This window comes from Ovis aries, chromosome 24, assembly GCF_016772045.2.
Source record: "Ovis aries strain OAR_USU_Benz2616 breed Rambouillet chromosome 24, ARS-UI_Ramb_v3.0, whole genome shotgun sequence".
Lineage (NCBI taxonomy): Eukaryota > Metazoa > Chordata > Mammalia > Artiodactyla > Bovidae > Ovis > Ovis aries.
Genome location: NC_056077.1, coordinates 41,054,892 through 41,076,670, shown reverse-complemented (window position 1 = coordinate 41,076,670; position 21,779 = coordinate 41,054,892). Strand labels below are relative to the sequence as shown.

General features: G+C 58.7%; 1 protein-coding gene and 1 long non-coding RNA gene across 11 annotated transcripts in view; one reads left to right on the top strand and one right to left on the bottom strand.

Annotated features, from left to right (window-relative positions):
* IQCE (IQ motif containing E) overlaps window positions 1-21,779 on the bottom strand; it is a 38,859-nt gene that overhangs the window by 9,323 nt on the left and 7,757 nt on the right. For 5 of the 10 annotated variants that reach the window (XM_027962089.3, XM_060406082.1, XM_042240291.2 and 2 more), the window contains 16 exons: window positions 21,065-21,110; window positions 18,367-18,495; window positions 17,706-17,840; window positions 16,237-16,307; window positions 13,928-14,041; window positions 13,779-13,829; window positions 11,218-11,288; window positions 9,934-10,006; window positions 9,639-9,688; window positions 7,807-7,970; window positions 6,549-6,604; window positions 5,264-5,442; window positions 3,590-3,694; window positions 2,413-2,503; window positions 1,408-1,581; window positions 117-140 (listed from right to left, as the gene is read on the bottom strand). In XM_027962089.3, the coding sequence (XP_027817890.1) occupies window positions 117-140; window positions 1,408-1,581; window positions 2,413-2,503; window positions 3,590-3,694; window positions 5,264-5,442; window positions 6,549-6,604; window positions 7,807-7,970; window positions 9,639-9,688; window positions 9,934-10,006; window positions 11,218-11,288; window positions 13,779-13,829; window positions 13,928-14,041; window positions 16,237-16,307; window positions 17,706-17,840; window positions 18,367-18,495; window positions 21,065-21,110 (1,533 nt within the window). The remainder of the gene's footprint in view (window positions 1-116; window positions 141-1,407; window positions 1,582-2,412; window positions 2,504-3,589; window positions 3,695-5,263; window positions 5,443-6,548; window positions 6,605-7,806; window positions 7,971-9,638; window positions 9,689-9,933; window positions 10,007-11,217; window positions 11,289-13,778; window positions 13,830-13,927; window positions 14,042-16,236; window positions 16,308-17,705; window positions 17,841-18,366; window positions 18,496-21,064; window positions 21,111-21,779) is intronic. The other 5 variants (XM_042240298.2, XM_027962088.3, XM_060406080.1 and 2 more) reach the window with 3 other exon arrangements.
* LOC132658589 (uncharacterized) lies at window positions 39-6,245 on the top strand. Its single transcript, XR_009598430.1, has 2 exons — window positions 39-877; window positions 2,073-6,245. It is a non-coding gene; the product is annotated as an uncharacterized LOC132658589 (long non-coding RNA).

Here is a 21,779-nt window from a genome sequence, read left to right as displayed (position 1 = left end):
TCATCTCGGTGCGGGGCCAGCCTGATTTCATGAAGACAGGGACCCCCTCCCCCACAGGCAGTGGAACCAAAGGGAAAACATGTGTTTTGGAAATTGGTGAAATAAAACTTGCTTACTTCATCCAGAAGAGCCCTTTCTTTCTGAAATAGAGAGAAAGGTGATGCGTCAACATGAGGGTGAGTTATCTCGCAGTGCGGTTTCTGTTTCTTGACCACCCCCCCCCCACCCATACCACGGTGCCGGCCTCCCTGACCCGCCAGGAGCAGCAGGTGGAGCTGAGGGAGCCGGACACGCCTGCAGCAGGGAGGGAGAAGTGGGCGGCCGTGGTCAGGATGGCAAATCACTGCAGAAAATGCAGCCTGGTGGGGGCGTCTGCCGTGAAGTGACTCACGGGGACCCGCCGTGACCGGGCTGTCTGAGGCTCCAGACGACGGAGCCCCCCAGCTAGAGCCGTCCGAGCACAGGGTGCCCTCTGTGGAGGACATGCTCACCCTAACTCTAACCCGTGCAGGCTCTGGGTCCCTGGCTCCCGAGCCTGAACAGCCATCAGAATCACGGGGGCAAGTGCCTCAGGTTTGGCCACAGTCCTGCGGTTTGCAGCATGTCCTTATTCAGAGAAGATGCCCACAGAGGCCTCGTAACATCTAAAACTTATTTGCAAACGATTCTTAAAAAAAAAAAACAGCTTGTGTGGAAAATAATCATGACTATATGTTAATTCTTGTTGAATTGAGGTGGGAGGCAAGAATCGGTACATCACTGCACTGACTTCTTTCAGCTTGCTGTCTTTTACACTTCCTTCAAAACAGCTGGGAAGAGATTACAATAACAAACCTCCACTGGCCACTTTCTGGAGCTAAGATTTTACAGTGTTCAGGTAAGCAGAGAACTCTGGTTTTGCTTGTCCGGCGGGGGGAATGAGGGCCGAGCTGTGTTTCATAAACCGGAGGACTCCCGTAGGGCCCTCCACCGTCAGAGAGCCCATGCCCTCTCCGCGGGCCACGCGGGGGCCGAGGAGGAGTGCCCCCAGGGCTCGGGTTCGCAGTCCTCGCTGTCCCGGCTCACGGGCACCAGCGCGGGCCCACTGGCCTGGCCCGCCTGCCCTCCCCCCTCAGCAGCCTCTCCCTGCCCCTAACAAAACGCAGTCCCGGGAGCCCCGGGGAAGGGCAGGAACACGCTTGTGGGAGAGGATGTGCCCGGAGCCAGCATCCCCGGAATCCGGGGACCCGAGGGGGTCCCGAGCCGCCACTGTGTGAGCCCACCGGGGGGGGGGGTGTGACAGCGCTTCTAGACCTGCCGCTGGGCCCCCCAGCCCCCACGTGCCTCCAGGCGCGCCTCCCTCCCACCCTTCCACGCCTCTACCCTGCCTCCTGGCAGCGGGTGGAGCAGGGGCCACGGGGCGCTCACCTGGCGCTGGTACCCCTTCCACCTGCGCTGCAGGACCCTGGCGGCCTCGTCTCTCCTCCCCTCTGAGCAGGTGGAGGGGGGCCGGGAGGAGCCCCCCTGGCTCCAGTCTGGCTCAGTGTCCGGCTGGGAGGGGCTGGCGGTGGGGCTGGGAGGCTGGCTGGGTTCTTCATGGGTCTGCAGGAAATTCAAGGTGAGAAGGATGAGCTCTGGGGGCTCGGGGTGTGGGGGGCAGAAAAGATGGCCTTCGGGCAGGTGGTGGCAGGATATGAGAGCACCGGAGACGCTTATCAGATCAGACTCTCTAATTTAGAGGAGGAACTGTCCACACTGCTCAGAGGTCCACGAGTGTACAAGGTGAAGCCCGGCTTTCGTGAGCCCTGACACTGGTGGGAACGCTCTCCCGTGAGGACAGGAGGCGGCAGGCACCGTGGTGCCACCCAGGTGACCGTAACGCCCTGTCTGGGCTCAGCGCATCTGGGCATCCGCGCGCGAGACATCTGCCTCTCAGGGGTCCTTTCACGGTCTTCCTTCCAGGGCAGTACCCGATTACGTAGGTGGGACTTTTGAGATAAAAGGCAAGAGATCCCTAGCTTGGTTTTTAAGGTGGAAAGAATCAAGAATTGCTTTCACGACAATAAAAATCGCACTTATTTCTACTATTTTAGGGTCCACATTGTTATCTGCAGGGAAACTTCTCCGTAAACAGAAAAACATTAGGACTTTCTCATGGGAAGACTGCAGGCTCTGTGCAGACACGTGCTTCTCGGTGGAGAAGTCCGTGGGGAGAGCCGATACACCAAGTGGTATGATGAACTGACCACCGGTTAGTCCAGAAGCCCAGGACTCAATGCGCACCATTCACAGAAACCAACAGTGATGATGGAGCTGGACTCTCACCGTGGGCTTCCGGAGAAACCGCGGGTGTGGGGACAAGTGGGGACACGGCGCGTCAGCTCAGGGTTCCCCTGCCTCCCGGCCCTGGCGGGGGAAAACAGACAGCCCTACCTCGGGAGCCGCCGCAGCGGGCTCATCTTCCTCTTCCCTCTTCCTTCCTTCCAGTTCCCGAAACTTCCTGGTCAGCTCCTGAATCTCCTCTCTAAGGTGAGAAGGGGGAGGATACCTCACCTGCCATGCTGCTGCTTCAGCGTCTGCATGCGACAGCGGGGGGCTGCCCACCGAGCCACGGGGGCGCCTGGCCACCACCCGACGGCCCGGGGGACCCCACGGCTGCTCACGGGAGGAACTGAGGTGACCGACGACTAGGTAATAAACAGCGGGGGTGGAAGGAGATACAACCCACGTCCTGGCCACAGATCTCAAAGGTAAAGTAAAAACTGTTCTCCACCACACACCCGCCCACTCTGATTTACTTTAATTCTAGGCTTCTGACAAAGTCTAGTCACGTTTATTCTGAAAATAATATTTTTTTGTTCCTTTCAGTAATCTGCATCTTACTAATTATTCTGAGCACCAAATATTTCTGCTTGGATTTCTGATCTACTTTTGGGGCCTTTGTTATTGAGATAAATTCACAGAACCCCAATCCCACTTTTTTAAAGTACGCAGTTATGTGGCTTTTCAGTTACAATGCTGTGCAGACATCATCACTGCCTAATTCCAGGGTGTTTCCGTCCCCCTAGAAAGGAGCCCTTTAACCTGACAGTCACTCCCTGCCCCCACCCCCAGCAACCACCATCCGCTGTCTTCTCCAGGAATCTGCCTGCTCCGGGTATTTCCGGATCAGACAGTCTGAGAGCGCCTCCGCCTGCCTCTTCCGCGGGCATCCCGTTTCTGAGGCTGGCGCATGTGCAGCAGGGCTCGGGCCTCACTCCTCTCTAAGGACGTACTTCAGGTTTTCAACCCGATGGACGTTTGCCTTGTTTCTGCGTTTTGTCTCCTGGGTCTTATCCCGACCAGGGTGTGGAACCCGGGCGTGCTCCGAGGCTGCCCAGGAAGACGTGCTGGAGGAGGGGGGCCGTGATGCCTAAGAGCCAACGCCGGCCTGACCGTGAGGGGCCTCTCCCGGAGGCAGCAGCAAAGCCATGAAAGGAGAGCAGCCGCGTGATCAGGCTGGAGCTTTACGAGAGCCGCTCTGGGCCCAGGGCGGGGGTGGGCCTCGGGGGCAGGCAGGGAGGCGGGGACAGCCTGGCACCGCACGGCTCCCTGATCCTCGCCTGCTCACCTCAACACCTTCTCTCTCTCTCTTCTCTGCCTCTCTCCCTCCTTCACGTTTTCCAGCTCCTTCTCCAGCTCAGCCTTCGTCTGCAGCAGCTGCTTCACCTCCAAACTGAATGAGGAACCAGAGACATTTCAGCGTCGCTGAGACGGAGGCTCACAGTGATGGGGTCATCGGAGCAGGGGGAGCTCTCAGAAAAACCCGCGGGTCTGGCCTCCTCACTTCTGCACAGACGAGGATGCAGACAGGCCCTTCTGGGTGATGCTGGGAGCCCGGGGCCGCCTCCGTCCGCTCAGCTGTGTACTGAGCACCGCCTGTGCCAGCAGTGCTCGGGAGCAGGGCGGCCAGACGCGGCGCAGGCCCTGCTCTCACAGGTGTCACCGACTCGGGGACAGGCATTAGCCAGTGGTCACACTGTTTGGTGATCGACCTGCACTGAGATAAGAGCTCCTGGGACTGGCAGTGGGGGTGCAGCCTGAGCCGGGGACAGGGGGTCCCCCCCACATTTCCCCCCAAGCTCTCCCGTGCCCCACAGGTGACATGTGGCCAAGAATGTGGCTTTAAAATGTCCCACTGCTCACTGAGGTGGCGACCTCACATGAATGAGATACACGCGCGGGTCACATCGACAGGGCTCAGTGAGTAGAGACTGTCATCGTGCATGGGACGGCTTAGGAGAAACCAGAGATGCTCGTCACTGAAGTGAAAGGCGCTCGGTCGTGTCGGGCTCTCTGCGACCCCGTGGACTATAAGGTCCGTAGGATTCTCCAGGCCAGAGTACTGGAGTGGGTAGCTGTTCCCTTCTCCAGGGGATCTTCCCAACCCAGGGATCGAACCCAGATCTCCCGCATTGGAGGCAGATTCTTTACCAGCTGAGCCACAAGCAAAGTGACTCCTAATGTTTATAAATCTAGAGCCTGGATGCACTGCCGACTTCCACTGGAAGTGAAATGAGTTGCCTTCTGCTGTGAACCCAAGACCTAAACATGCCCGTGAATCGGGGAGGGGGCTCAGCAGACAAAGCCTGTTCGGCAGACGTGGGCAGGGCCTGGGTGGGCGGGGCCCGAGCGGCTCCACCTCGAGGCGGCCCTGTGTGAAGCTCTGAGCGGCAAGGCCTGAGAAACAGCATCTGCGAACTGCACCTGGAGAAGCCACAGGTGAGCAGGTGACAGGCGTCTTCCGCGGGCGACAGAGCCAGGCGCGAGAGAGCAGAGAGGACACGAGCCAGACCGGAGGCTCTGCCGCCCACTCGCTCACGGTCGCCCTGGCGACTCCGCGCTCCTCACCAGCATATTTACTGACGCACAGATTAGGCGTTGTGAGCAGAGCGCGGAATCTTTAAAGCCCTGTGCGTGAGCTCCAACGGAGGGCCGACATTTCACACAGACCAGTGAAAGCAAGTCCTTCTCTAAGAAAGAATTTGGAAAGCCCTCTGGAATTTCGTGTAAGATTTCCATGGCACTCCCCACGCATCTGACAACGAAGCAGGCCAGTGAGAGCCACCCTGTGTCACCGAAGCCGCCCTCGCCTCACGGGTGAGCAGTCAGAAGGTTAATAACCACGTACAGAGGCCTGTACGGCGGCCGCCGTGCGCTGCGCCTCCCCAGACCCACAGGCAGCTCGGCCGCAGCGGCAGCACGCGTCAGCGGGCCTGCCCCCCGCCCGGCGCGGGCCACCTACTCTCGCTCCTGCAGCTGGGCGTGCAGCGCGCTGCGCTCGTCCTGCAGGCTCCGCACCGCTCCGCGCAGACGCTCGCTCTCTTGCAGGTGCGACGCGGGGCTGGGCGCCGAGGGCGTCGGGGAGGCCGGCCTTGCTGCCTCTGAAGCCTGGGGCTTGGGGCTTTCCATCGAACTGAGTTTCTGGAGGCGACATAGGCATCTGTTAGACGTTATTTCTGATTTTACTTTCCTAGAAAAGGGACAACGGCCAGAGGGAACCTCCTCCCAGCGAGGGGGTTGGGAAAAGCTCTGCGTGTGACCCCAGAAGGCTGGGACGCTGCCTGGGGAGAGGGCAGCTCCGCAGAGTCCTGGGGGCGACGTCACTCTCCCGCTTTGGGGCCGGGAGACCCAGCCGGCTCGGGGCGGGCCCTGCGGCAGCTGGAGAGGGTGAGCCCAGCCTGCCCCTCCCTGGGCTCGCGGGCCCGCTGTCCCCGGGATGTCTGCAATGTTCTGTCCCAGGCTGTCGCCCGGCACTGACAGACCCGCTCTGCGCCTGAAGGTTCCGAGCACCTTCTCCCACCGATGTCAGCATCTCCCCAGGTGGACAAACTCTGCCCACTGGCTCCTGGACTGCCTTCAGGCGCCTTGCGTTCCTGACGGGCTTCATTCTTAAATTACCCACAGTTTACAGAAACTTTCTGTCTTCTGCCTTTGTAAACAGGTTCGATTTTTATTTTTAATGTTCCCCTCTAGGTTGACTCTGCTCCAACAACTGACGGCTCTAACTCGGTGTTTTACCAGTACTGGGACAGTGTAGACACGTCTGACCAACCTCAACAGAATCAGACTGGTTACACTCACAAATTCACACGGGGGACATGAGGATTTGTTAACGCCCTGGTTGGTAAAGTGCGGATGTGCAATTTTCTGTGAACTCAGATGCTACACAAGCGGTGAGAAAACCCGCCTGGGAAGTGACCGGCAGTAAAGAGCCCCCGTGTGCACGTCAGGCTGGCTCTCTGAAAGGCTCGGGGTCCTACGCTTCCCCGACGGTTATACTGTACAGTCGGAAGTGCTGTGGCGTGCTGTGTGGCCACGCCTTGCCGTCTGTGACGCGGGGACAGGCTTGACACGGCCAGGCGTCCTGTCCAGACCCTAAGAGTCTCCTCTGCCCAGCTCGTCCCAGGCGTAGCTGTCCCCGGGCAGCTGTCCCCCATAATGGGGCCCCCATTATGTCCCAGAAGCAAGGCTCCTTCTCGCATAGGCAGGGCCGGGCAGGGAAGGGCTGGTAGAGGCCCACCACTCACCTTTTCCAGCTCTGTGATCCGCCGAACCAGCCGGGGCTTGCTCCAGTCCGCGTAGCCTGCCGGGACAACGGGGTTTGAAGGACACACCTCCACAGCTGTCAGACGGGCCCCTTCGGCCGGGACCTCCTGTCTGGGGCACGGCCAGACGGCTCCCCTCCAGGGGCGGCCCCCAGTCCAGGACCCTGTGGTGCCCACGCGGCTCCGCGGTGACCACTGCTCCTTTCAGCTCCTCTGTGCGACCTCTCCTGATTGCCCTCCCCCCCCCCCCCCCCCCCCCCCCGCCGGGACGGCCCTGCTCTGGCTCACCAGCGAGCCCCGCGGCCAATCCCAAGCCCACCCCAGCCCTCGATCTCCCGGACCCAGCAGTACTCCCCCAGCGCCCCCTCCACCCGGCTCTGCAGGTGCTCGGTGCCCACTACCCGCCCAGAGGCTCTGTGGCCACCCCCTGCCCCTGCTCACGGGCTGGGCATCTGTCCCCTGACCTGGTAACTCCCAGGTTCAAGTCTCCCTCCGGGGCCCTGCCCTAACTCACCCCTGTGCCTGACCCCCTGGGCCCTCGAGCACAGCTGCAGCCTCCCCCTGTGGCCCCCTCTGTCCTGCTCAGACCAAGGCTATGACCCTGACCCCTCTCTGCCCGCACCAGCTGCAGCCAGGCCAGGGCTCACGAGCACGAGGAACACGGCCGCCTCCCGCCACCGCAGGGCCCCAGGCCAGGCCACCAGCAGCCCCAGAGGACCCTAAGTGGTGCTGTCCTCGCAGTCCTCTTTCCTGCCTCCACGCAGCAAAGCAGCAGGGGTCCTCTCTCCTCTGCACAAACCCGCTGCCCTCTAAGTGGCCTTCAAGGCCCCATCCGCCACCAGCCCCCGCTTCCAGGGACTGGGCTCGCTGGCTGCCTCACACTGCCAGGCCCACTTGGGGCTCTGTGCCCGCTGCCCAGAGTGCCCCTCCCGTCCGTGGGCACGGCTGCCCCCCTATCTGCCCCTTCCCCAGCGCTATTCCCACAGGCCAGCCTCCCCTCACCCCGCACATGCCCCCATGGCTCTGCCCAGGGCCCAGGACTGTGCTCGGCCCACGGCAGGCTGGTGACTCTGGGGGCAGCCTCCCCCTCCTGCACAGCCCTCCACGGCTCTACCCGGGGCCCAGGACCATGCTCGGCCCACGGCAGGCTGGTGGCGCGGGGCAGCGCTGCTCAGCGGGGTGGCCGTGGGAAGACGGGCCCCCTCCCATGTCCCCCGCCCCCGGGGGCCTGGGCAGGTACCCTTGATCTTGGAGGCGGTGGGGGAGTTGCTGAGCATGCGGTCCAGATCCTCCTTCAGGCTCTGGTTCTCCTCCGTGAGCTCCTGGACGCTCCGGGACAAGCTCAGCAGGGCACTGCTCATCTTCTTCTGCCTTTTAAGGCCGATTTTCTTCTCCACTGGAGGCCTAGGAGCAACAAGACCCAGCGGGTAAGGTTCAGGTCCTGAGCTGGCCTAACACACATCCCGAGTGAGGGGCAGGCACACGGCGGCCTGGGCGCTCAGGGTGTGCTGAGCATGAATGTGCGCGGTTCACGGGGAAGGCCGACTACGAACCCAGGCCAGCGGACTGTCACCCCGACAGAGGCCCACTCCTTTCAGGGGCATGCCTGTCTAACACGGGACCGCGTCCAGTCGTCAGCGAGAGACGGAGCAGCAGGCCCAGGAGAGCTGCGGAGGGTCCTGGCCCTCCTGCTCCGTCAGTCCTGTCCTCGGACGGCTGCTCTGATCTCGCCTCCTCCCCCGCAGAGTCTGAAGTACAGTCGGCGCCGGCTGGTCACAGACTCCTCGTTTGCCAAGTCGTCTGCTCGCTAAATCGTCTCTGTGAGCCCCGGGCCGACGCCTGCGGTGCCTCATGGGGCCCCCGTGGCCACCCAGGGCGGAGGGGAGGAGGCTCTGAGTCTCGGGGAGCCCGCTCCCGGCGGCGGGATAGGCGCTGCCCGCCTCTGCTCTCATATCCGCTCTCAGCAGGGTGGACCACGAGGCCTCTCCCGTTTGTGGGCTGACTTCACCACTTTCCCTGGCCCCCACTGCGGAGTCCGTCATCGCGAGGAGCTGAGACGCGGCTCCAGGGAACCAAGTGGGTCGGGGCTTTGCTCAGGCTTGAGCCAAGGCGCGGCGGGTCGAGGGCTCAGGGCTTGTGAGCTAACAGTGGGCACGAGGTGAGGCGCCTTTAGACAGCAACCTGGGGAAGCGGGCTGTGCGCTGGCCGGGTGATGGGAAAGCTGACCAGAGGGTGCTGGGGTGGAGCCGCTGCTTCCCCGGGGGTAGCAGGCCATCGCTTGCCAGTTCACACCCGAGAGCACATTACAGAGCACAATGCTGCCCACCACGGGCGTTGACTGCAAGTCCTCTGGCCCCCTCTCCCGTCCCCACTTTAAGCTGCTGCTGCTGCTAAGCCGCTTCAGTCGTGTCCGACTCTGTGCAACCCCATAGATGGCAGCCCACCAGGCTCCCCTGTCCCTGGGATTCTCCAGGCAAGAACACTGGAGTGGGTTGCCATTTCCTACTCTAATGCATGAAAGTGAAAAGTGAAAGTGAAGTCGCTCAGTCGTGTCCGACTCGAGACCCCATGGACTGCAGCCCATCAGGCTCCTCTGTCCATGAGATTCCCCAGGCAAGAACACTGGAGTGGCAAGGGACCCCTCCTTCCCTGACCTGCCGAGAGCCTGACGTCATCTGGGGACGGGACAGGGGAAGATGTACGTGGTGAGGAAACGGCCCATCTCTCCCAGTAAACGTACTTGACAAGACGAACCTGTACTCGGCCCTAAATATCTTCCTAAAGGAAGATCTGCTTTGAGAAAGTGTTTCTGCTTCTAAGCTGGAAGCTGCGAGGCAGGACCACCAGTGGAAGCCCGACTATGCGGCCAGGGGTCAGAGATGGCAGCGGGGAGGGGGCCTCGCGACGCCCCCGGGAGGGGACACGAGAGCTCGAAGCTCGAACGGCAGCTGGAAGCCCCAGACCCAGGGTGGGGTCCGCGCTCCATGGAAGGAGTGCCCCACTCTGCCAGCCGCTGAGCATGCAGACAGCATGCGGAGCAGGGCTCCCAGACAGACAGACAGAGGGTCGTACCGCCGTCCTGTCGTCTCGGAGCTTGCGAGGAGACTGTGGAGACGGTGAATCTGCAAACACAAAGTTAGAACACGGTCAGCACAAAACGAGCGCCAAGGAAACTGTCCTCTGAGAAAGCGAGTCTCCGTGTCGGCCCGGCGGCAGGAAGTTAGCACGAAGTTGCTGATTTGTGTTCCGGTCAAGATGAACTAGAAGGGGAGGGTCCCACACTGCAGCCAGGCCACCACCCGGCTCGGCGACTGGCCGTGCCCCCCAACACCAAGCCCGCCGCCTGCCCCGGGCGGGGGACACGCACCTCCTCGTAGTACGTCTCCATGGCGACCCGCATCTCCTCCAGGTTCGTGGTCTTCACGTCAGTCTGCAGCTTGCTAAGGACCCAAGGTTGGAGTCAACGGGGCAGTGCCGGACGAGTGAAAGGCAAAGCCACTCAGTCGAGTCCGACTCTGCGACCCCACGGACTACAGTCCATGGAATTCTCCAGACCGGAATACTGGAGTGGGCCTTTCCCTTCTCCAGGGGATCTTCCCAACCCAGGTCTCCCGCCTTGTAGACAGACTCTTTACCAGCTGAGCCACCAGGGAAGCCCAAGAATACTGGAGTGGGTAGCTGGTCCCTTCTCCAGTGGCTCTTCCCGACCCAGGCATCAAACCGGGGTCTCCTGAACTGCAGGCGGATTCTTTATCAACTAAGCTTCCAGGGAAGCCTGAGGGGCCTCCAGCTGGTGGGTGGCTTGCACAAAACCCACCAGAGAATTCTCACACTTACAGGGCCCTTCCCAGTTGGACCAGCCACCCTCCAGCGAGAGGTAAAAGGCCTCCTTCCGGGGGATAGTCTTTGCTAATAAGACGGTGTCTTTAAAAACCTGAGTAATTGTGAAGAAAGACCTCAGGGTTAGAAAGGACAAGTCGTCTTTGGGGAAGGTGGGGGGATGATTATTTTTTAAAGGAAAGAGAACCATTTTTTTTCCTCCTTGTACTGTCCATATAATTCAGAGAAAAGGCTCTACAGAGAAATGAAGGTAAAGTTACTAACACAGTTTAGGATTCTGAAACAGCAGAAATCAGCAAATAATAAGGTCTTTCTAAGGCTGGTAATTCTGGCAAGAAACGAAGGAAGACTGGATCTATTGTATAAAGAGGATACATAGGGCATCAGAAAGTGAAAACTCAGATTTCCTTAAATAAACTCGAACACACCAGGAAAGGCTCCCCTCTGGGATGAAAGAGCAGGAAAGAAATCTGTAGCTGCTCTAAAAACAGCACAGGACTGTGCGGAATGGTGAGAGGCAGCCTGGGGAGGTGCCCAGGCGGCAAGAGCCTGGGTCTAGTCCAAGAAGTCAACCCTGGAGACGAGACATGATCACAGGAGGTCAGGAGAGAAGGCGCTTCTTCCAAGAAACGGGAGCGAGGAGAGAGAGGGGAGGAGAGCATTGCTCCTCGGTGGTGTCTGGAGGAGGCCACTGCTCAAGCTTCGGTGGCAAGCGAGGCCAGGACGTGGGCAGGGGAGGGGCGGGATGGGTGCGCGCACCCAGCTGGCCCCGGGCAGGGCCCCCCGGCCCCCCGGCCCCCCGGCCCCGTACCTGATGGCGCTGTCCTTCTCCTTGCACTGCTGCTCCAGCCTGAGGACCCTCTGCTTCAGCCCGCTGATCACCTGCCGGGGGACCACGCCTGTCAAGCTGACCGGGGACCACCCCCAGCCTCCACGGCCAGGGCCCCCTGCGCCGCACGGAGATGCAGCTGGCCCTGTGCCCGGCCTGGGGCGGGGTCCGCTGCCCACTCCCTGGGATGTCCCCCCCATTCGATCGCCGGCGTCTCTTCTAGACTTGGAGCAGGGGGCAGGGGGGGCGGGAACAGGGTGCTCCCCCTCCTCAAAGGGCGCCAGCCCCACCCCACGCAGTCCACAGCCACCCTCGGGACGAGGGATGGGACACGCACCGCCTCAGTCACCAGGCACGGACGCCCCAAGCCCAGCAGCCCAGGGCAGCCCCATCCCTAGCACGCTCCCCCGGGCGGCTGGACTGGGGTCCTGGGGAGGCCCCCCTGCCTCAGAGCTTCCTGCTCTCTGCTCACTCAGCGCTTTGGGAGATGACACCCTGCGTTCCTGACAGGACTTCCCTTGCCTTTTTGAACAGTCAAACACTTTTCAACTGGATTTTAAAGTGATTTTCAGTTGTACTAGCAACACCTGGGCACACTTACCCTTTGCGCTTTTACCCCTGTCAACTAACTGCCGTTACCAGCGTAACGTGTTCACTCTCCAGACCTCATCACGCACACGCACGCGCGTGTGCACGCCCACTGCAGCCGCGGCGTTCCGCTGCTCACGTAAACGGTAACCCCACGCACACCATCTGCACTGTGCTCTCCTCACAAACCGCCGCGGAGCCTAACTCGTTGCTCCTACAGACCTGCGTCGTTCCTCCAGGGCAGGAGCGTGCAGTGCAGCTGCCTGTTCTGCTACCGGTGGACACAGAGTTCATAACCCACTACTGCTCTCACAGAAACCCCAGCCAGCCCTCCCTGTGCACAAGGGCAGGGGTTTCTGGAAGGCACGTGATTCAAGCAGAAATGTTCAGTCACAGCCACTTTGAAGGGTGATCTGGCAAAGGGCAGCAGGGCGAAACTGGCACATACCTATGACCTGGAATTTCTACTTTTAATCAACTTTAATTAAAGAAAGAAAGAAGAAAACCCCAGAATTACCCGGCGGTCCAGTGGTTAGGACTCTGTGCTTCCACTGCAGGGAACATAGGTTCCATCCCTGGTCAGGGAACTAACATCCCACAGCCTCAAGGTGCAGTAACAAAAAAAAAAAAATTCTGAGGATCAAAACAGCGGTATGCTAATCTGAATGGCTCCTCCTCAGTCTCCCCTCCCAAACTGGGCAGCTAGAAATATCCTTGTGCAAACAGCCTTTCGTGCTGGATTTTTTTTTCTCAAGACATAATCCTAAAGAGAGCATCATCAGGACTCTCCTGGCGGTCCGGTGGCTAACACTCTGCTCCCAACGCAGGGGGCACGGGTTGGAGCCCTGGTCGGGGAACTAAGATCCCACATGCTGCCTGGTGGAGCCAAAAGATTAAAAAAAACAAAAAACAAAAAACCACAAACCAGCATCACGGGACAAGTGGTGAGCCAAGGGGCAGGAATGGTGGCTCGCGCGGCCACGACGCCCCAGCCTGCAGAGCCGACGGCCACTCACCGTGAACCCGATTTGGGACACATCTCTTAACCTGAGTTTCCTGATTTTAAACATGGGGACTGAAATTCCGACTGCAAAATGGTCACCGAGATTCTGTACCTGTGAAAACCGCATGGAGTTTGCTGAGCCGCCGTCAGGCAACATGGGGTTTTCTCGAGCCTGTGCGCGGTTCCTCTGAGCTGTCCCAGGCAGAGCCGGGCGCACGCGGCTTCCCTTCTTTACACACGGGTGCAGACTCTTTGCATCCCCTGGATAAGCTGTTTTGCTGACCAGTCATGTCCCCCCGCTCTTTATACGGACACATTTCCAATCGCAGTCGTGTGGGCTTTCACTACAAATTTTACCTTATCAAACCCATTTATCGCGTCAGTAACGTGACTTTGTGTCAAGAGTCTCAGAAGTGAATCGCATCTCAGGTATTTCTGAAACGTCCTTCCTCGGCTCAGGTGACCTCTACTGACTCACTTTTCTCCGACTGCGGCAGCCCTTCCCACAGCGTTAACAGCGCCAGCGGCTCCATTTCCCACAATTCTGTTCTGTTCAACGTGTTACGCGCTGTTGCGTGGCGCACAAGAAGGGTCTGCGTGTGCCTAAGGCCCTAACCCTACCCCCGCTTTGGTTCCTTCTTGAATCCGCAGCGTGTGTTGGGCCCGACGTGTCCTCTGAGGCGTGGCGGGGCAAGTCCCCGCCGTGAACGCCTTCTCCTGCGTCTCTGCGCCCTTGCGCTCCGCCTGCTCAGCCCGCCTCCTGCTCCCTCTAAGGCCCCCGCGGTGTCGCGTAAGCCCCACCGCTCCCTGGAGGAGGGTTTCAGGAAGGCCTTCCGCCCACCTGCTCCTCCTCTGCTCTGAGTGCTTCAGAGAGAAGGCCTGCCTCGAAAGGCCGTTTTGGAGGTAAGATTTCAGTGGACAGAGTAGCTGTGCTGCTGGGGATTATACTCACCCAGCCAGTATCAGGCCTTTTCTCTGCCAGAGTCCGAACAAAATCTGGGCCCTGTGGTAAGCACATTGAGAGATGAAGACAAGGTGCGCTGGGCCTCCCCCGCTGGGGGAACGCCTGCGTCCGGCCCCGCGTCCCGGCCCCGCGCTTACTCGGGACGCGTCCAGAAGCTGCTCTATCTGCCGGTCCTTTCTGCTGTTTTCCTCTTCAAGGCGCCGAAGCTTTGTTCTCATCAGGTCCACATCACTCTTTTGCACGTTTAGTGACTGAAGGAAAGAAGGACCACACACACACACACACACACACACACACACACACACACACACACACACGCCATGCACACACAGGCATCTGGTGAAACACGGAGATGGAGAGGAGCGTTAAAGCTCCTGGTTCCTGAGCAGGGCTCTGCGTGAGCGGAGGGTGAGGCAGGTCTGGACGCTACCATGGAGGCTGGGGCTGGGGGGCAGACACCCCGTTAGGTGCAGGGCAACGCAGGCAACCAGGAACCCTGCCCCCTAAAATGCCAACAGTGCCCCCGCCACAGACGAGCGCTGCTACACAAATGGCACGGCCAGCGGCAGTCCTGGGGGCGCTGTGGGAGTGTTCTTCACGCCACAAACTGTCACAGGCTGACGTCTACTCAAGACTCATGCTCAACTAAGGCTCAGCTGGTCAGAGCGCCAGTTCCCACACATTTATCTGTGGGTGAATCTCCCACCCATCTGCAGTGAATTTAGAAGGAAGACTGTCAATTTTTCATAAAACTAAGTTTATTCACTTTTTACAACTATCCTGTATTTTGAAATGATGTCCTTCCTATTACTCCAGACATGTGTGGTCCTTTGAGGAAACGCTCATGGGAGGGGACTTCTAACAGCCTCACTTGAGTAAACTTTCTCCTGGTCCGTGCAACCCCATGGCTGGGAAAGTGTCAGGTGAAGTCACATGTGAGCCTCGTCCAGAAATGCCCAAGGGGTCAGCCAGCACTGGAGCTGACCAGCTTCCAGCACAGCCTGCCCCCGAATTAGCCAGTCGTCTTGGAGACGTCCTGTCAAGGGACTTGCAGTACTCAGCAGAGAGTCTGAGCATCAGAACAGACCCAGCCCAGCCACTGGAGAGACAGTCGGGCGTCCACCCCCTGCGGGCAGCCGGCGAAGCTGGCCAGCGGCTGCAGCCGGCGGGAAAGAGACCTGGCCCTCAGGGCCCGTTTCGTGAATTGATCAGTTAACGCCCGTTCACTGGGAAAGACGAGGAATCCAATAACGGGAATTCTGCTTCCAGGAATACCCGCCCTGCTCAGCACAGCTAAGAACCCTGCGCTAAAGCCCTCTCGTGGATTACTGCGTTGAACCCTCACAAAACCCCATGAAACGACACTTACGCCCCTCCCCATTTTCAACAGCAAACTGAGATGTCACTTGCCAGAGAAAAACCACCCTGTGCCCCTGTCCCCAGGGGCAGCAGAGTGCTGAAGATAAACCCTCCCCTTGGAAGGGAAGAGGAGGCCTGCGTACTTGGAATAAGGCAGTGATCCCACCCAGAGACCCGCTTCTGGCCCTGAGAAGGCTCCCCCCGGAGTGTCGCGACCACGAGGACGCAGGGCTCTCAGTCGCCTCCCGGGTGAGGACTCTGCAGCTCCTACAGCGGGGCTGTCGTGTACAGGGACCCTCGCCCAAGGTGGCTTCCAGGCTCTCGAGTGCTCTGGGCATGCCGGCCGCCAGCAGCCTGCTTGACCTCGTGCCAGATGGGTCCTGGCTCTATTGGCGGGGGTGGGGGGGGCGGCAGACTGTGAACAGACCCGCGTCTCGGACGGGAAAGGCCCCCGAGTCTCCGGGCGGCACCACGAGCTATGTGGCGCACAGAGCCAGGCATGGCGTGGGGGGACCAGGTGGGGACGAGGGGGACACTCCTCATCTCGGGGCGGCTTGCGCTCTGGGGAGCGGCAGCGTGGGTTATGCAAACGGAGCCATGGCCCTGGGAGGCAGGCGACCTTGAACACCCTAGGTCTGCTAGTGGTAACCCCTGGACAGACTACGAAGCTCTCTGAGCCTCAAGGCCATCACCTCTCACGGGCGTGTAGAGACAGAGCCAGTGAGAGCTGTGAAACACCATGAGAGCAACGAGGACGGGAAGTTACCGGTCACAGCGACAGCCAAGGAAGGCTCATCCTAATGCCAGGGCTCGGGCGCAAAGGGACGGGAAATAACCTCGTCCCTCCAGGGAGACCCAGAGCTCGCTGGCTGACCGCTGTCCAGGTCCCCTTGCCGCTGGCGGGTGGCCCTCTGGGAGCCAGCGTCTCCCAGCTGCTCAGGCGCCGGGCCAGGGCTTAAACTCGGTGTCACCCCGCAACCCCTGCTCTTCCCACGGGACACACCCCGGCACAGGTGCCGCCTTCCCATCTGCGTTCCCGAGGGCCCTCCCCGTGTTAACAGCCGCAGAGGACGGGCGGGAACCCTACCTTCTTCAGCTCAATGATCTCGTCATACATGTCCTCCTTCTCTCTGTAGATGGGGTTCCCCGGAACGTAACCTGCAGGGAGACACACAGCCCTCTGAAAAGAAGGGACGCTGGACTATACCTTAGGGAAACCTGGAGGTTAACACAATTATCTTTAAAAAAAACAAAACAGTAAAAAAGAGCAAATATGTTTCAACATTTTTAACCTGATCATGGTCTTTCCCCAGAAGTAGGAAAACCCAAACAGGTATTGATTTGGGAAGCAGCAGCAAAAGAAAACTGAACCATGTGAACACAGGGCTTAATTACACTCAGAGGATTGAAGGAGAGCTGCTGCTGCTAAGTCGCTAAGTCGTGTCCAGCTCTTTTGCGATCCCAAGGACGGTAGCCCGCCAGAATCTCCAGGGGATTCTCCAAGTAAAAATACTGGAGTGGGTAGTCATTCCCTTCTCCAAGGGATCTTCCTGATTGAACCTGGGTCTCCCGCAGTGGCAGGCAGATTCTCTGAGCCACCAGGGAATCCCATGTATTCATCTACAAAAGGATTAAAGGAGGGAGTCGAAAAGAAAAGCCACGTCTTTGGACTTGAAGCAGCAAACAGACAGTCAAAAACAAACGCAGTGACATCATCGCGCACATGCCAGCACCCGGCCCTGCGCCCAACGTCGGCACAGTGCCCGGGGCACTCTGCTTCAGCGCAGTCCCTAACGGGGACGGGACTCTAAAACACGTAAGGCTGAAACAGCAATGCCGGCCAGCAGAGCCGCAAGGGGACCAGCCTGGGCGCTGGGACAAGGCTTCTCGGGGCTTCCCACGGGGCCGACGGAAAGGCAGTGGATGGTGGGGAGGAGGCGTGTGGACTCGGGCCGGACAGGAAGACAGGAGCACACCACCAACCGGCCCTGCTTTGTGAGATTTGGGCTATTATCCTTGCCATCTGGAGAAGGCAATGGCACCCCACACCAGTACTCTTGCCTGGAAAATCCCATGGATAGAGTAGCCTCGTAGGCTGCAGTCTATGGGGTCGCTAAGAGTCGGATATGACTGAGCAATTTGACTTTCACTTTTCACTTTCATGCACTGGAGAAGGAAATGGCAACCCACTCCAGTGTTCCTGCCTAGAGAATCCCAGGGATGGGGGAGCCTGGTGGGCTGCCGTCTACGGGGTCGCACAGAGTCGGACATGACTGAAGTGACTTAGCGGCAGCAGCATTATCCTTGCAGCTTTCACTTCTATGAGCGTTTATATAACCCGTTTCGCTGTGACTCTGGGAGGCAGGCACCACTGAAGCCAGGGATGACGTCTCCCTCCACAGCAGGAAAGCCACCCTCCAGGAGGCAGCAGGGACCTTCAGGGTCACCGTCCTCAGGATGCTCGGCGGCCGCCTACGCGGGGCCCGCCCCTCACTCTGCAGAGCACCCCCGGCCCCCACGCCCGGCCTCGCGGCTGTGTCACCGCGGCGAGCTCACCATGGCTGGCAGAACGCCTGAGGTTTGACCTCTTCATTCTCAAGGCTTCGGTCACAAAGTCGGGGGCGCTGCTGGGGGGGTGGGTCCAGGCACACTCCAAGGTGAGGTCTGAAGTCTGGGCTGGGGTCAGACTGCCTGGTTTGAATGTGCACGGTTTTAACGCGATAGGTATGAGCAGACACGATGGATGGCGCTGCCTCTAGTAACCGGGCTCGGGGGGTTGAAGGAAGCTCACGGGACCCGTGGTGTGTGAGTAACGTTCAGCCACCCGCCCCAAGATCAGCAAAGCCCTCCCTGGGGCGCCTGCCCACTTCCAGGCTGTGCATGCTCCCAGCACATCCCCTTCCAAGCTGCCGGCGTGACCTTGACCGGCTTACACGACTCCCAAAGCCGTTGGGAGGAGGGTCTGTGACCCACCACTGCCAGCCCCGATCAGACAGGCCGAGACCCGCAGAGCAGACGTCAGAGGTCGCACACACTCGGAGTAAACACCTCAAGGCGCCATGTCTTTGACAAGGTCAGAAACGGAGCCGTTCAGACAAGGCATATTCAAAGCTCTGTGTTGTCAGCACCTGGGACCAGGCGCTGCTCGTGAGCAGGACGGGTCTATTTCTTTTCCTTTTTTAAAGGAGGGGTCTATTTCCGAGGGGCGACCGCGTACCTTGCTTGGAGCTTCCCAGACACAGCTTTTGGGGCGTCAAGGACATCCGGCCCCCGAGAGGCATGCTCACCGCGGTCCTCAGAGATCTCCAGGAGGCCACCTTCCTCGGTTTAGAGTGATAAGGTGACTCTAGAAAGACAACACATGGGTTTAGCGGTGCAGAACACTGTGGCCCCCACAACATCTGTGCTTCAGAAAGACAAAGATGGTAGATACAGCGAGACACTCACAGCAGCCCCAGATGAGCACATTCTGGCAAAAACAAAACACACGGCTATGTTTATATTCTCACATTTGCTTTTTAAGTTTTATTGTAAAGAAGTAACTGGAATTGATTTTAAAATATGAACCTAAAGTTGTGCCAATATTGCAGAATTTAATTTCCCATTTTCCCCCCCTAGGGCATTTTTTATTTTTTCACCAAAACAAAGGAAGGGTTTTAAAATTATATTTTAATCCAGAATTTTGCTTCTTCACGTAAAATATAGAGATTGTGCAAATTTATGCAAAACCAAGTTGCTCATAAAACATGCTTATATTTCTTAAATACCAAAGTAATTTATACCTGTAGAAGGTCCTGAGATTCTAAATCTAATGTATTTAGTCTTTAAAATGTCTAAGATTTTTCCATGGCTTATGGAATTTATGGAAATTCCCCTTTATCATTTAGGATGTGGGAGTAAAGACACATTGGGCCCTGAGGCGTTCCCACTCACCCAGGACCTCTGTGGCCACTCCCAGGGTGTTTGGAAGGTCTTCCAAACTTCAAACATGCATTCAAGTGCGTATTCATGAAGGTAAAAAAACCCCACAAACGACATTTCCCTCCTAAATGTACAGGGTTCATCAATAAATAGTGAGAATTCCACAACAAGTACGCCCACGGATAAAGTTGTGAAGAAGCAGCTGGTGGTTCCTGCTGCTGGCTGACGCTGCAGAAACAGTGAACGCTGAGGGGCCGGAAGCCTCGCCGCCTCGGAGCACAGCGAGGCCCGGAAACCTCAGCACACGGGGACCACAAACCCTGTAGACCTGGAGCGGGCCGTCGTTGTTCAGTCGCTAAGTCGCATCCGACTCCTTGAGACCCCATGGACTGTAGCCCGCCAGGCCTCCCTGTCCTCCACTCTCTCCTGGTGTTTGCTCAAATTCATGTCCACTGAGTCAGTGATGCCATCTAACCATGTCATCTTCTGCCACCCCCTTCTCCTCCTGCCCTCAACCTTTCCCAGCATCTGGTCTTTGCCCATGAGTTGGCTCTTTGTATCAGATGGCCAGTACTGGGCAGTAGAGACACATTTATGAAATGAACGGGACAGCCTGGATTCCTGCTGTTGTGGCTTGGAAACCAGACAGGCGTACACTTACTAAGGGAACGTTAGGAGTTAGAACTGGATATGGAACAACAGACTGGTTCCAAACAGGAAAAGGAGTACGTCAAGGCTGCACATTGTCACCCTGCTTATTTAACTTAAATGAACTGAACTGAGTACATCATGAGAAACGCTGGGCTGGAGGAAGCACAAACTGGAATCAGGATTGCCGGGAGAAATACCAATAACCTCAGGCCTTCTTTAGGCACTGCTAATTAACCGTGCTGTGTTTCGTTTCTGCTGCACAGCAAAGGGAATCGGCTGTACTAGTGCTAAGTCACTCGGTCGTGTCCGACTCTCTGCGACCCCGGGGACTGCAGCCCGCCAGGCTCCTCTGTCCTTGGGATTCTCCAGGCAAGAACACTGGAGTGGGTTTCCACGCTCTCCTCCAGGGGCTCTTCCCCACCCAGGGGTAGAATCCGCCATCTCTTATGTGTCCTGCGTTGGCAGACGGGTTCTTCACCACTAGCGCCGCCTGGGAAGCCCATGTGTCTGCATGGTCCCTCTTTTTTGGATTTCCTTCCCAAACAGGTCACCACAGAGCGCTGGGTGGAGTTCCCTGTGCTGCGTGGTCGGGCCTCTCCAGCCACCTGCTCCATGCACAGCAGCGTGCATGTCAGCCCACCCCCGGCTCACCCCACCCCCCAGCCCTCCTTGGTTTCCGTCCGCTTGTTCTCTACGTCTGTGCCTCTGTCTCCGCTCTGCAGTCAAGCTCGCTAGATGGTGCGTTTCGAATGCTTATATTCACTTGTGCTACAAAACACGCTCTCTTTCCTTTGCAGGAATTTATCTTCCTGCGTATGCTCTTCTCGCGCTCATATGGCAGTTCATTTGTATCCTCTCACTGCGTCACATACGTGAGACAGTATGTTTGACGGTGAGTATATAATAAAGTCAGGCAAAGCCACAGGCTTTGCAGCAGCAAAAGAAAGCTGACCTAGGATGTGATTGGTCACAAAGACCTTGGGAAGCATAAAATTCAGTATATCGCCCAGATGAACTCTTTGTGTCTCAAGAACAAATCCTGTGTTTCCCTCACTCCAGCAGCTCGGAACGAGATCACAAGAGACCATTGCTGTGCCCTGGGGCTGGGGGCTCAGTGGTGCAGGGAGGGCTCAGGACCTCTGCCCCATGGGGCCTCCGCCCACAGGCACGCCTGCGGAGGGTGAAGACTCGGGAGTGAGCCCCAGCAAGAGACGGAGCCGAGGGGCAGAAGGGCGTGCATCAGTGAGTCTCCAAAGAAGACAGACGCAGCTGAGTCTCCTCCCAGGACACCCGGGAAGGAGGCCTTCTGAGAGCCCCTTCCGAGGCAAGCTGGTCATACTTACTCAGGGATGTGGGTGGAGGTTTGTGGAAACTTTTCTTTTTTGCTTTCTGAAAGAAAGAAGAGATGATTGAGCCTTCTCAGGCAGCTGGAACGGCCCCAACCAAGCAGCATAGGAGTGCTCAGGATGGGGGAGGCGGGTGGGCGGTGGTTTAAGCGGCCAACACCAAGAGACCAAGCAGAGTCCGAGCGGAGGGCAGGGAGGCGCGGAGGCGCCCCCGACACGGGAGCGGGCAGCCCAGGGGAGGCGCCCCCGACACAGCGTGTGGCCAGCAGGCCCCAGAGATGGAGGTGGGGGGATGCCCACAGGTGAGATGTGAGATGGGGGCGCGGGGCAGCGCTGGCCCGGCTGGAGGACACCCTCGACAGCCTGGGCCACACGCGGAGCTGGGCACCAGCCAGGCCTCACCCACTGCTTCACTCCAAACGGGAAATCTCGCTCAGTACACTGAGATCCCGGGAGACTGGTTCAGATCCCTGGATCCCTCTCCCTCCAGGGAGCATCTCGGCCGTGTCCTGAGTGTTGAGGAGGAAACTCTCTGTGGAGGCCCTGCTCCTCAGACCGCGGACTGGACCGGGGTGCTCCCCCTGGAGTCCTCAGAGCTGCGGGAGGTGGGAATGCACTGGGCCCTTTCTCACACCTCCATCACCCTGCTCTGCTCTCTCCCCTCCACGCAGGGCTTGGGAGCTGGGGGCAGGGGTTGGGGGCGTGCAGGCCA